The sequence below is a fragment of the Stylophora pistillata genome, chromosome 2 (assembly GCF_964205215.1).
Source record: "Stylophora pistillata chromosome 2, jaStyPist1.2, whole genome shotgun sequence".
Classification (NCBI taxonomy): domain Eukaryota; kingdom Metazoa; phylum Cnidaria; class Anthozoa; order Scleractinia; family Pocilloporidae; genus Stylophora; species Stylophora pistillata.
Genome location: NC_142520.1, coordinates 47,890,165 through 47,902,568, shown reverse-complemented (window position 1 = coordinate 47,902,568; position 12,404 = coordinate 47,890,165). Strand labels below are relative to the sequence as shown.

General features: G+C 37.9%; 2 protein-coding genes and 1 non-coding gene across 3 annotated transcripts; 2 read left to right on the top strand and 1 right to left on the bottom strand.

Moving 5' to 3' along the window:
- The first annotated feature begins 977 nt into the window (after positions 1-977).
- On the top strand, positions 978-2,397 carry LOC148739977 (octopamine receptor beta-2R-like). Its single transcript, XM_088749620.1, has one exon. The coding sequence runs from the start codon at positions 1,273-1,275 to the stop codon at positions 2,395-2,397; it is 1,125 nt and encodes a 374-aa protein (XP_088605746.1). The 5' UTR covers positions 978-1,272.
- A 644-nt stretch (positions 2,398-3,041) lies between these two features.
- Positions 3,042-12,155, bottom strand: LOC111343893 (uncharacterized). The gene is made up of 13 exons (XM_088747983.1): positions 12,036-12,155; positions 11,850-11,958; positions 10,347-10,457; positions 9,966-9,991; positions 8,553-8,720; positions 7,857-8,041; positions 6,986-7,141; positions 6,831-6,908; positions 6,204-6,287; positions 5,342-5,500; positions 4,763-4,793; positions 4,453-4,589; positions 3,042-3,922 (listed from the first exon to the last, which is right to left on the bottom strand). Exons 1-13 carry the CDS (start codon positions 12,070-12,072, stop codon positions 3,716-3,718), a joined length of 1,488 nt encoding a protein of 495 aa, XP_088604109.1. The 5' UTR covers positions 12,073-12,155; the 3' UTR covers positions 3,042-3,715.
- Positions 8,987-9,059, top strand: Trnat-ggu (transfer RNA threonine (anticodon GGU)). Its single transcript has one exon. It is a non-coding gene; the product is annotated as a tRNA-Thr (tRNA).
- Positions 12,156-12,404: the final 249 nt, after the last annotated feature.

Here is a 12,404-nt window from a genome sequence, read left to right as displayed (position 1 = left end):
GTTCTTATCAGGGGCCGTCCAAGTGCAGTTGTTTATTGTTTGGGCGAAGTGAATTCAAAAGAGGAATCACTTTTTAGTGCGCATTTGTTATTCCGCTCACGGCATAGAATCATCACTCGAACGAGGATGGGGAATTCAGAAGAACAATTAAGATTTGAGAAACTTTTTCGTTTTATAGTTGTAGTTGATATAGAAAAAAGGCAACACATGTTGGTTAGAACTCTTTCCCAAGAAAAACTTGATTCCTTTGTTTATAAACACCCAACATGCATGGATAACACTGATTAAATGAAACATAAATTGATAAGCTTGAGAAATTAAAGAAATATAAAAGCTTTGATTGAAACGAGAGAGTACAGACTGTGGATTGATTGGCCACGTCTATGAAGTAAGTTTATCATTTTAGCATATGAAGAGAAGTTTTCGAAGCTGTCACAGCTTCCACCCACATATCATGGACGATAATTATAGAAAAAATCTTGGTGTGAATGCGAGAAACGAGAGAGTACAGACTGTGGATTGATTGGCCACGTCTATGAAGTAAGTTTATCATTTTAGCATATGAAGGGAAGTTTTCGAGGCTGTCACAGCTTCCACCCACATATCATGGAGGATAAATATAGAAAAAATCTTGGTGTGAATGCATGTGGATCAAATGTTCTTTCCTATGTGGATAAAACATGTGGGAAGTCTTGTGAAAAGCAAAACTTGATTCAAAATAAGACTCGTGATTCGTTTTTGAGTTACTGCCTCTAATTTCTGTTATCCTATAAAAAAATATATTATAATAATAATAACGAGAAAGACAAAAAAAACTATCTAAGACTTGTGAATCCTGGGACATTCAGCAAGATAACATGCCTTTCAAATTACATCACAAGTACATCCATTACCGAAAGATTTGCTCTCAAAAATCCGCTTACAATTTCCTCTTTTATTTGCTATACTTCTCGTTATAAGTTGGACAAAAAAGAAAGCAAGTTTCATTTTTTATTCTCATCACTTTTTCGCTGGATGATTGACATTTATAATAAAGAAAAATTCTACGTGTTATAATGTGTGAGAGGTACTAAAGGATCGTCTCGTCAATCTCCGTTTTAACTCCGGCTCCGTTTTTAACCCCCGTTCTTCAAAACAGAGAACTAAAAAAAAAAGCACTGAAAATATTCATTGACGCGTGGTTTCCGTTGTTATTTCAAGTTTTTTTACGATTTTATTATAAGAAAAGTGCGAGGTTGGTTCATTTGAAGAATCAAATCGCCGAAGTCGAACATGGCTTTTTACCAAATCGTTGCATCGTTTCACGCCCTTTTCGATGCCATCGGAATTCCATGCAATTTTTTGGTAATTGTGATGATCGTCTTGGAAGAGAGATGTCATGTGATGCGGTATGTTTTGCTCGCAAGTCTTGCAGTTTCAGATATTCTCTGTTTGACTCTTGCCAACTCTTTCCGCATCGCGAGCTTAGCGCAACAAAGATGGTTGTATGGACGAACAATGTGTTACCTCAATCCATTTTTTGTGCGTTATTTCTACCTAAACACCGTTTTGCATCTAATAGCGGTCTCGTACGAGCGATACAACGCTATAGTCAAATCCCCGTTGACCTACGATGGAACAATGACAAAATGCAAAGCTACGTTTGTCGCTCTCGTCTGGATAATCCCAATTGCGTTTTCCATCGGTCCGTTCCTTGGTTTTGGTAATTACGTTTACAACCCTGAAGTGTTCTTCTGCGAGCAAGGCTGGTCGGTTCGGGGTGAATCCGTCACTCGAAACATCACAGTGATTGTGTATGTGATTATCTCCTTACTTTTACCTTTTCTTATCATTGTTTTTTTAAACTGGAGAGTCTTTCGAACGGCAAGAACTCTTCGGATTATCTCAGCCGCCACCAACTTAGGTTGCTTTGATGATTCTGATCAACAGCGACAACAAAAAAAACAACAGAATGACATCACGTTAAGGAAGAAGAAAGAGCAGAAAGCTGATGTCGACGTCAGCATAATCATCAGTGCATTTCTGTTATGCTATCTTCCAGGCTGGATTGTAGGAATTATCCGTCAGTTCGTGAAAAACGTCAAAGTTCCAGCAGAGGTCATTCTGATAACAACAAGCGCCTTCTTCGCCAGCTCGGTGTGTAACCCAGTCATCTATTCCATTCGTAAAAGAGAATTCCAAAGAAGATTCATGAGAATGTTTCGACGTACGACAATTCATGAACTGATTTCAAGCTTCGTAGACGGAAACTCGAGTTTTTATTATTATTATTATTATTATTATAATAATAATAATAAAAACTCGAGGCATTTTTCGAGACACAGAGCAGGAACAGAAACCCTCAGTTCAAGAAATCTTCCAACTCAGTTCGGAAACCCTCCACTTTTCTGTCTCTAATATAAGAACTCGGAGTTTATAAACGGATGTTTCTTGAAGAAAAATGACACTTCATTTAATGACCCGAAAGTTAAATACTTGGTTCTTCTACTTTAATTTATTTTATACTCGAAAATATAGAAAGTATATTTCAGTTTCGGCTCATTGGTTTAGTCGTCTATCCAAATAGGTGGGTAAGACTTTTATACTTTTCAATAGTCTTTCTCGGAAAATAGCCTCTTTTAAAAGCTGTATTGTTTTGGTTTTTTGTTTTGTGTACTTTTCGTCTTCCATTACTAAGTTAAGTGAAAAAAAAACAAAAAACAAAAAAAAACAGCAGACGAGCAAAAAATTATCGCGGAGGGCGCCAACGACACTGGAGCGCGCCAACGACACTGGAGCGGACGAGAAAAAGAATCATCTCCTTTCTTGGCAGGATTGCATCGATAAGCGGAAATTTATTCTTGTCATTTTTGAGTCTATACAAGAGTATAGTACTGCCATGGAAACTGGAAATTGTAAATGTTTGAGTCCAGAATTTTTGGAATTATTGAGCCACTTAATTGGGCATTCATAAACCATTTGGTAATGATTTACGCCCATTTAAAGCATTTGATTTGATTTGGCTTTTGACTCTTTCAAACAAAAGAAAGTTACGCTCAATATCACGATAAATTAAAATGTTTTTATTAATATTTTCTATCATAGTTCTACGCACTTCTTTTTCAAAACCATTTTCACACTTAAACACTGCGCTCATCATTTTCAAAGGTGACTAAGATATAACTTCCCTTCATATTGTCAATAAATTGTTAAGCGTACAGATTTTAAGAAAATAATAAGATAATCACCGAGTGTTTCTGATCACAGAGAATCGACATAGAAATTTAAAGGAATAAGAACTAGATTTAATAAAATTTAAGAGAAGTAAAAACGTAAGAAAAAAAAATGTGCAAAATTAACACACCATATATTTTTTTGGTGATTTCCTGGTTAAAGGTAGTCTTGAAAAGTTACCTCTGTCGATTTTTTCGTTCTGAGCTATTCATGATCGTAGCTTTATTACTAACTGATGTACATAGGTCACTAACTGCAAAGGGCTTTTCATGAAAGCTCATCTGTGGTGTCCATGGCACTGAAAAGGTTAATGCAGCTCGTCCTATAACGTTGCAAATCACCAAGGTTACCACGGCGCAAGGAAATGACGGCACTCTTGAATTAGAGCAGAACACCAAAATACAATCATAACTGCTCTTAACCGAGGGAATCTCTGACAAACCAAATAATGGGATTAATTTTGCACTCCAGAAGAGACGAAAGGTTCAAAAAGGACACTCGTCTAATGATCCACCAAGCTACCACTTTTTGATGGACTCATCGATCGGGAGAATTCTCTCATGGTTGTAGCCAATTTCTCAAATTCTTCCCACTTGATGGATTCCAAGCTTCGCTGCATTCGAACTTTGGATTCCATATGCGAGCAGCGCGACTCGGAGTCTTCCAGTCGCAGCTTGAGACGCTCCACTTCCTCGTCACGTTCGTCGAGCTAGCATGAAATAATTATAATAATAATAATAAAATAAATAATAATAAATAATTCAATAATAATAAATAATAAAATAATAATAAATAATAAATAAATAATAAAGAATAATAAATAATAAAATAATAATAAATTATAAAAAACATAAACGACGACAGTAAATAAGAACAGTACATTAATGGCACCAAAAGGGTGATTGCTATATTACAGTCTTCTGAATCCTCATGGGATCTCTAAAAAACGGAAGTGACACGGGATTGGCTAGTCCTGAAGCCTCTTGGGAGTGCCTGTGGGTATGATTGAGCGGTTCCGCGGTTTAAAGGTGACATACGCGCGAGGGAAGGGTGAAATAGACCCGCGGTAAAATAAATGAGACCCGTTTGAGAAGACGAGAATAAAGTGACTGAGTTTAGCTTCTCTAGGTAAATTTCAGCGACATAAGCGCGGGTATGCGAACCAACCAGGTAAAAATCGATACTTTCACGAAAATACACCATGCATAAATTTACTTGTTTCTTTTTCTTTTATAATACCTTTGCGTTTAAGTTCGCTACTTCGTCAGCAAGGAGTAGTTTATCTCTCTTTAGAGCCACGTTCTCTGAGTTAGTTGAGTCTTGGTGTCCTTCCACTTCGTTTAATTCGTTACGAAGTTGAGTTCGCTTCAGGTTCGCTAAGAGGAAGAGATTTGTGATAGTTAACCCTGTAGGCCTCGCTAAATAAATTGGGCTTGCCATCTGTCCATTGCTCCTTTTATGCCCTTTAAATGGACTTTTACATAAACTAATGGTGTAAAGTTCATGCTTTTTAAGCAGTATTATAGAGTTTGGACGAAACCGTTTTTACCTTCAAGGGATGCTTGCTCTTCTCTTGACAACTGTATAAAGAAAAATTATAGATAAAGAGACGAAGACTCAAAACAATGTTAATTAAAATCGCTACAACGAAAATGGTTTACGCCAAGACAACATTAGGAGAGTATTAAAGTAAACTGAACACGGAGTCGCCAAAAGCTTCTAATAAACAACTTCGTTGCGTGTCGCAAGTAATCTATTGGTACTGATCTGTTTCCGGCTCTCTGTGATTGGTTTAGAGAACTTCCGCTACCCTCTCAACCAATCACGAGCAAGACTTCACTCGCATTTTCCCGCGCTTCAGGCAAAAGTAACTTCGTTGCGTGTTGCAAGTAATCCATTAGGTTTGATCTGTTTCCGGGTGTATGTGATTGGTTTAGAAAACTTCCGCTACCCTCTCAACCAATCACGAGCAAGACTTTCTCGCGTTTTCCTGCGCCTCAGGCAGTCTGTACGTGTCGCCTCTGTGTCCTCATTGGCTTGAATGGTTTCTCTGTTTTTATTGGACGTATTTATTCCTTTTGTTTTGGTTTTGCGAAAAGCAATTAAAATGCGCCATGATTCAAAATACCTTGGCAAGAGTTTCCCTGTGATTTTGTTGTTCAATTCGTAGCAGCTCCTTGACCCGTTCAAGCTCATGCTGTAGATGTTTCTCGCTTTCTTTCAGAGCCACAAGCTCTTGGATATTCGCGTGTCGACGGAAATCTTTCTCGTCCTTATGTGCACGATCCTAAAGGGAAAACAAGATATTAGTATCAATAAGTTCTCTCCTTTGTAACTCTGCTGATCGTGATGTAAATGAATTTACAAGTGTTGTTGCGAAAAAAACCAAAAAAAAAAACCAAACAAAAAAAACACAGTAGTGGGTCTCATATTCTAGCTTATAGCAGGTAAAAGTGCGAAAGAGCTACACAACTACGCCTAACCTGCATAAAGGTGTCTTATCAGTGGGGGGGGGGGGGGTTGGGGGGAGGGGTAATAAGACTTATAATGACTCCCTCACTCTCACCCCCTCCTTTTCTTTTTTTTTTACTGTCGCTCACCCCCTTGGTACTAATGTCTTTCTTTCCCCAGTCTTCCGCTCCAAATACTGAGCACTCGCGCGCCAAAATTACGCCTGCTCTGCAGGCTAAACTGCGCGTGGTAAACTGCGCGTGGTAAACTGCGCGTGGTAAACTGCGCGTGGTAAACTGCGCGTGGTAAACTGCGCGTGGTAAACTGCGCGTGGTAAACTGCGCGTGGTAGACAGTGAGTAAGTAGTAGAATATGGCGTGATCCATTTCGTATCATAATGTTAATTAATGAACAAGTAAACCTGCTTGGAAATTTTGAACGACTATAGTATTATATTTACACTAAAACGTTTGGTTCATTCGTTCTCAACTTCTATGCGTAATAAAGATGATATTGATTCGGGCTTGGCTGGAACTTACCATATCTATTTGTTTCCTAAGTTCTACGACCTGAGCAGATATAGCAGCATTCTCTTTTATTAATGCCGTGCAATCATCTTGGATCTGAGAAAAAAAAAAGAAGTTATCAAAGAACCATACCACAACGATGCAACAATGGATAAACAAGAATGCTCCTTCCTGTACAGAAACTGCCTTGTTAAGGAATAAATCCTTAAATTTATTCTTGACTTGGGTGAACGAGCACCATAGAGGTAAAAACAAGCAAAAGGTATGCGGAGATGGTTACAACAGACCAAACTTTCCAAACTAAATATATCTTATTAACCAAGCGCGAGGGTCGTGCTGGGAGAATATCGGCCTGAGGTCTTGACATTACGGACCGAGCACAGCGAGGTCTGTACAAAAAAGACCGAGGGCTGATATTCTTCCAGTACGGTCCCGAGCAAGCTTGGTTAATAAGAGATTTATTATACGACTGAAGTTCAATGGGACACAAGTGCGGTATCATTCGCGACCATTCCAGACAGTGCCCGGTCCAATACTTAGAGAATATTGGACCGGCAATAGAGCATTTTGATTGGTCGATTTTAGTTATTGGCCCTCTGACTGCCCGAGTCGTGTAATAATTTTCGATAAAGCATCTACCTTGTTTCTCAAGCTTCTGTCCTGTTCAGCATTTATTTCTTTCTCTTTCAATTGTAGTCTTAATTGGCGTATCTCTTCCTGAAACATAGGAGAATACACTGAATTTGCACCGTCTTAACAGTGTACCTTATGTAATAAAAGCGATCTGTCCTCACCCTAAGGGCCCTTCCTAACTCCTCTTTAGTTTTTGCTTGAGAGTCAAAAAACTTGTCGTCCATTTCTTGCAGCTGCGTCTTAAGCTTCAAGCATTCTGCTCTCTTCTCTTCAAGTTCAATTCTTAAATTGTTCAAATCTTCAGTCTTGTGGTCGAGCTAAAATCAATTTATAAAACTTTAGTTGAAAAAACCAAAATTTTGGGCTTCTAGACAATTTTCTTTATAATTTATTTTCCATATAACACAGGGCAGATCCAGAAAAAGTCATAACAAAGCAATAGAGTAAAGATTTCTTTTGTGGAAAATCCAAGTAAAAAAGAAGAACCAGGGAAGAATACACATTCTACAGATCTTCTCCAGAAGCGTGCCTTATCGCCCGACATGTGGCCCACGAATGCTAGAGGCGAATGTCACGCGCGACAAGAGACGTTTTCCCACGTTTCAGGCATGTTTCCTTGCTGACTGGCTGTTTCGTTTCTTTGGGTTTTGGTTTACACGTTAATGGCTACTTCTTGCATTGATGTCTTATTGCCACCTTATGATTTTCTCCTTTCCTATGATTGGTCGTTTTGATGGCTTGTCAGTTCGACGAAAAACGTTTAAATTACGCGCATAACCCAGTGAACCCTAGAAGTGACTAGAATCTAATTTCCCCTCACAATATCTCCCGCGAAATCATAAATTAAGGTCCCGAGAATAAAGGAAATAATCACCCGCCAAAGAAGATCTTGATTGTTGAACAAAATTCTCCTGCCAACACCTTTAGTTAGGAAATACATAGAGAATATACATACTGTATACTGATTTTTGGGTACAATCGAAGGATTGATACTAAACACAGAACCATTGATATAGTAAACTTTCTACATACCTCTATTCTGTAGTGTTGGACCTTTCTTTCCGCCTCCTGTAAAGCAGTCAACCCTTTATCAGCTTCACTCTTGTACTGATGTACTTGCACATCTCGTCTTGCACTTTCTCGCTCACGAAGGTCTGACATCTTTTTCAGCGAGACTATCTCGTTCACTAATTGACGTTTCTCTGCTGCATGAGACTCTGGGGATGATAATTTGATGATTTATTTAACTCAGCTCGGTTTTACAAGATATTTAGGTTATTAATTTACATAGCAACTAAACAAAGTACAGCAAAGGAATAAAATAGGTAGCGAGTTAGGATCATCCAAATAGCAAAGGCTAATTTAGTGGATGACCCCTAATTATAAGATACAGTTATGGGCAAAATTAATAATTTTTTTGTTTTTTGTCTTTTTTTTTTGGGGGGGGGGGGGGAAGTTGGAGAAAAAAATATGTTACCACCGGCTCTCAACTGAATGCAAAAAAGAGCTGTCCTGAGTTTCTGTCAGTAAGTGGTAGGAAGGGGGTAGGATTCTTATTTTGTGCAACTGCTTTGAGTGTGTGTGGCGGGAGGAGGTTATTTTTTTTGTCATCTAACTTGACGAACAGTCTTCTCGTTAGAATTTATTTCAGAAGAGGCGGCTAAATTTTTCCTCTGACTTTGAGGGGAGGTGAGGGGAGGGAATAATCTTTTTAAAATAATATCTCACCTTCAGCATCCCTAAGACGCTTGATGGCTGATTCTTTCTCGGCCTCCAACATGTGCATTTGTGACTCTTTCCTAGTGACGTCTGAAGACCGTTCATCGACTTGAGTCTGAAGATCCCGCAGCTTTCGCATCATTCGATCTGCTTCCTCAGTGACACGAGGTGGAATAGCTATAAAAAAAAAACACATAATATAAAAAGATTTCAGCGCTCTGACTCTGAACCAGTGCCCAACATGCAAGTTTTTCTTACAATTACCGGTACAACAAGTGAACATGTTTCCACTACTACAAAAGTAGGGTTTATTACTAAGAGGATCGCTTTCAAACATTTCATGAAACCGCAGTACGCATATATGATTTTCAAGTATATTTAACTTCATTGATTTATCACTTCAACGGGTTTATATGAACCAACATAAAGACCAGGTCCCAGTTGGCTTGTTCGCTCAGTTGGTAAAGCAATGCACCGGTGTTGCAGAGGTCATGGGTTCAAATCCCATACAGGCCTGATTTTTTTTTTTCAGGCCTTACTTCCACTACTATACATAAGTAGGTTTTAGTCTTGTGAGGATCGCTTTCTTACATTGGGTGAAAAGAGCCAAAGCACTATCCAAAATAACACAATATGAGATCATGAGTAGAAAAAAATTCTCCCTGATCATTAACTCTTTAAACACGAAGACGCACTATATAAGGAAGTCTTCCCTGGGAAGACCTAGGTTCATTTGTCACTCACCGTTGATGTGTGCGGGTCAAATTTAAATGCTGGTAGACGAACAAAAGGAGCTAATGAAATATCTATTGTTTACTTCCACCAGCATGGTGGCATGAGGTAACGTGCGAACCACCTACTTCGATCTCAAATTTACCGCCACAAATAAAGACAGTTTCCATTGGAGAAAGGAAAGACAAATCTCAAAAATTCTTGTATTGTGATGAAGACATAAAACAATTGTGAGGAATCCGCCCGCTGTTCACTGCTTTGGAGTAGCTGTAACTCAAGCTGACTTGACTCTAAGAGTTCTACATCACACGATGCTTGATTGACAAATGGTCCAGTGGGACCTAAGGCTCCTTTTATAGCGCGCCTTCGTGTTTAACTGTTAAGAATGATTAGCATCCAATTTCTTCCAACAATGTCACCCCCAAAGCACACTTTAAGAATGTGAGAATAAAGGAAATGATCACCAACTAAAGAAGCTCTTGATTGTTATTATAAACAAATTCTCCTTGACCTCACCTTAGGAAATGCATAGAGTATAGTATAGAGAATGTGCATACTGGTGTTAGGGTAAAAAGAGTTAAGTCAATTGTGTATTGTAGTCTGACTCGATGATCTCTCTTGATTACAAATCAAAGCAATATATTTTAATGAAAGGCTATATCTTCTATAAAATGATCTTCCAGTAATTACCTGAAGCTTTCCTTGCTTGTTCTCGTCTAAAAAAGTATTTTAGAAGTTAAGGAACTTGCAACCCAAGCCATTTAATAAATAAATATGGATTTTCATCCTGCTTGTCTTTTGATCAGTTATGCAATAGTTTCCTTAAAATAAAAAAAACTGAGAAAAAAAAAATAGCGATAGAGTAAACACTGAATTGTGAATAGATGTAGAATTTCACTTCATTTAAAGATTCAAACAGAGTCAAAAGCACATAATTTTCTTTCTTCACATTATAGCAGAGAACACTAACAAAGTGAACCAAAACAAATTGGTTTTTAAAGAAACCACTGTGCTGCAATCAAGCAGTGAAATTGATCCCATTGAAGGTTAAACTCACTGTCATAAGGATACAGATAGTTGGCTTCCAATTCAAGGAAGTAAATCTGTTGTTGTAGATTCCTAATGTACTCATTTTCAATGTTTCCAATTTCAGCTGTGGAAGAGGAAGATCTTACATGTTTTCTAAAGGAAAACAAAAATATAATCATATCAGAAGGTTAAAATACCGTGCTCTCATCCTACAAGGCTTCAAAAAAAAAGATCCATGTGTTATTATAGAACAGAAAATAAACCCTTTCAATCCCAAGATCTCATCAGTAAATGATCATCTTATTAGATGTTTTGTTGTGTAGTATCGCTGAGTATTTTTACGAGTTGTGCCGTATTTTGATGAGCCCATAGGGCGAGTCAAAATACAAACAACCAGTAAAAATACTCAGTGATACTACGCAACAAAACATCTAATAAGAGATTTATTGTCCAACACGCCAAATTGTTATTTCAGTGTGGGCAAATTTTGCGGAAATTTCTGGAGTACAAATATCGCATGATATTTGTACTGGTCTCGCGTGTTATTTGTACTCTACGAAGCACAACTGGATAATAATTCTCCTTATTGTCTGCCATACAATTCTTATTGTGTTATTTCTAAGAATTTGGTTTTGGATCAAGTTAGAATCCTCTAATTGATATTAATTTTTTCTTTATTCATGTAACTTTTCTGCTTGATGTTGTTTTGAAATTGTCAAGAGAAATTCTGTCTTGGTTGCTCATGCAAGGCTTAATCCGAGGGACAAAGTACAAGAAACAAGCAAATCAACTCCACCAACAATCTCTTTTCCCAAAGCATATTAGAATAACCAAAGATAAAGAAACATAGTCTACTGGTTAAAAAAGGAAAAAAGTCCATGCGGTTTTACATGTTCTACTTTATATCTCATTCTAGTAACCATCAACTTGTTAAGTTATTAGTATATCTATATGAAAATATCTGATTGAAAACTACCTTACATGAAGGTGTTAATTTAATGTGCATTACAGAGCCAGTATATAATTAATTAAACCAAATTAAAATTAATCACAAAAAAGTAACTTTGGAGATAGTTTGTCCGCAAATTTACAATTAAATACGACGCTTATCTCACTTTATGCAGATCTTCTATTAAAATTTGTTATACATGTCTTCAATAAAATAGTGGTCTGTTGAAAAAATGCTAAAATTCGTCTCTTGGATAAAATTTGTCTCGTTCGAAGATTGGCATCCTTAATTTTCCATCTCGGCAATGAATATCGGTCATGAAGTTTTGTTTTTAAGAGAGTCAAGTCAGCAAGTTGTTATTTCTAAATATAAAAAAGTTACTTTGGCGTGAATCCAAGACACACACATGAAAATAACTCAAGATCTAAGAAGCCGGGCAAGCATCCACTAATAGTTGTAGCAACTGGGGAATGTATAGAATTGGCAAAGGTGAGCTATACGATATTTTGAACCGTGTGCCTCAGTAGAAATAAAACTCGATACGACCGCAGCAACAAATTGCAACAGCAGCACCTAAAAAGTTTCATTCTACATACCTCGATTTGGAATCAAACGAAGCAGCTAAATGTTGGTTTTTCCCACTTGATTTACCAAAGCTTCCAGAACGGCGTAGATTGTCGGGTGCGCTGCTCCTTAATGGAGAAGCTGTTCAGGTGAAAAAAAAAATTCTGTTGAAAAAAATTTTTCTCTTTTATTCGCATATATATATGAGAAAAACTTACCAGATCTTGCTCCTTTAGACCTCACAGACGTCGCCATGGATGTGACAGAGGTACAACCAATACAACAACATGAAAGATGGCGTCGCGTAACCACAGAAATTCTCCGCTGACCTATTCCGAAGGCGCAGTAACAGGATACTTGCTAAGGATCATGGGACTCTGCTACATAAGAACAGGTGAAAGTCAAAGGATGAGTACGAGTGAGCGGGGTTCGTTAGAGCGAGAAGCAAGGAGACTCGCGAGGAAAAGTAAAGGGATCATTCTCCCACGCTTGCCTTACGCGCGAATACGGACTCTTGTTTCAACAGCACTTCATTCGCTCCGACGAAGGGCTAACACTCGAAACGTCAGCTTTTGTAATCGTTACGA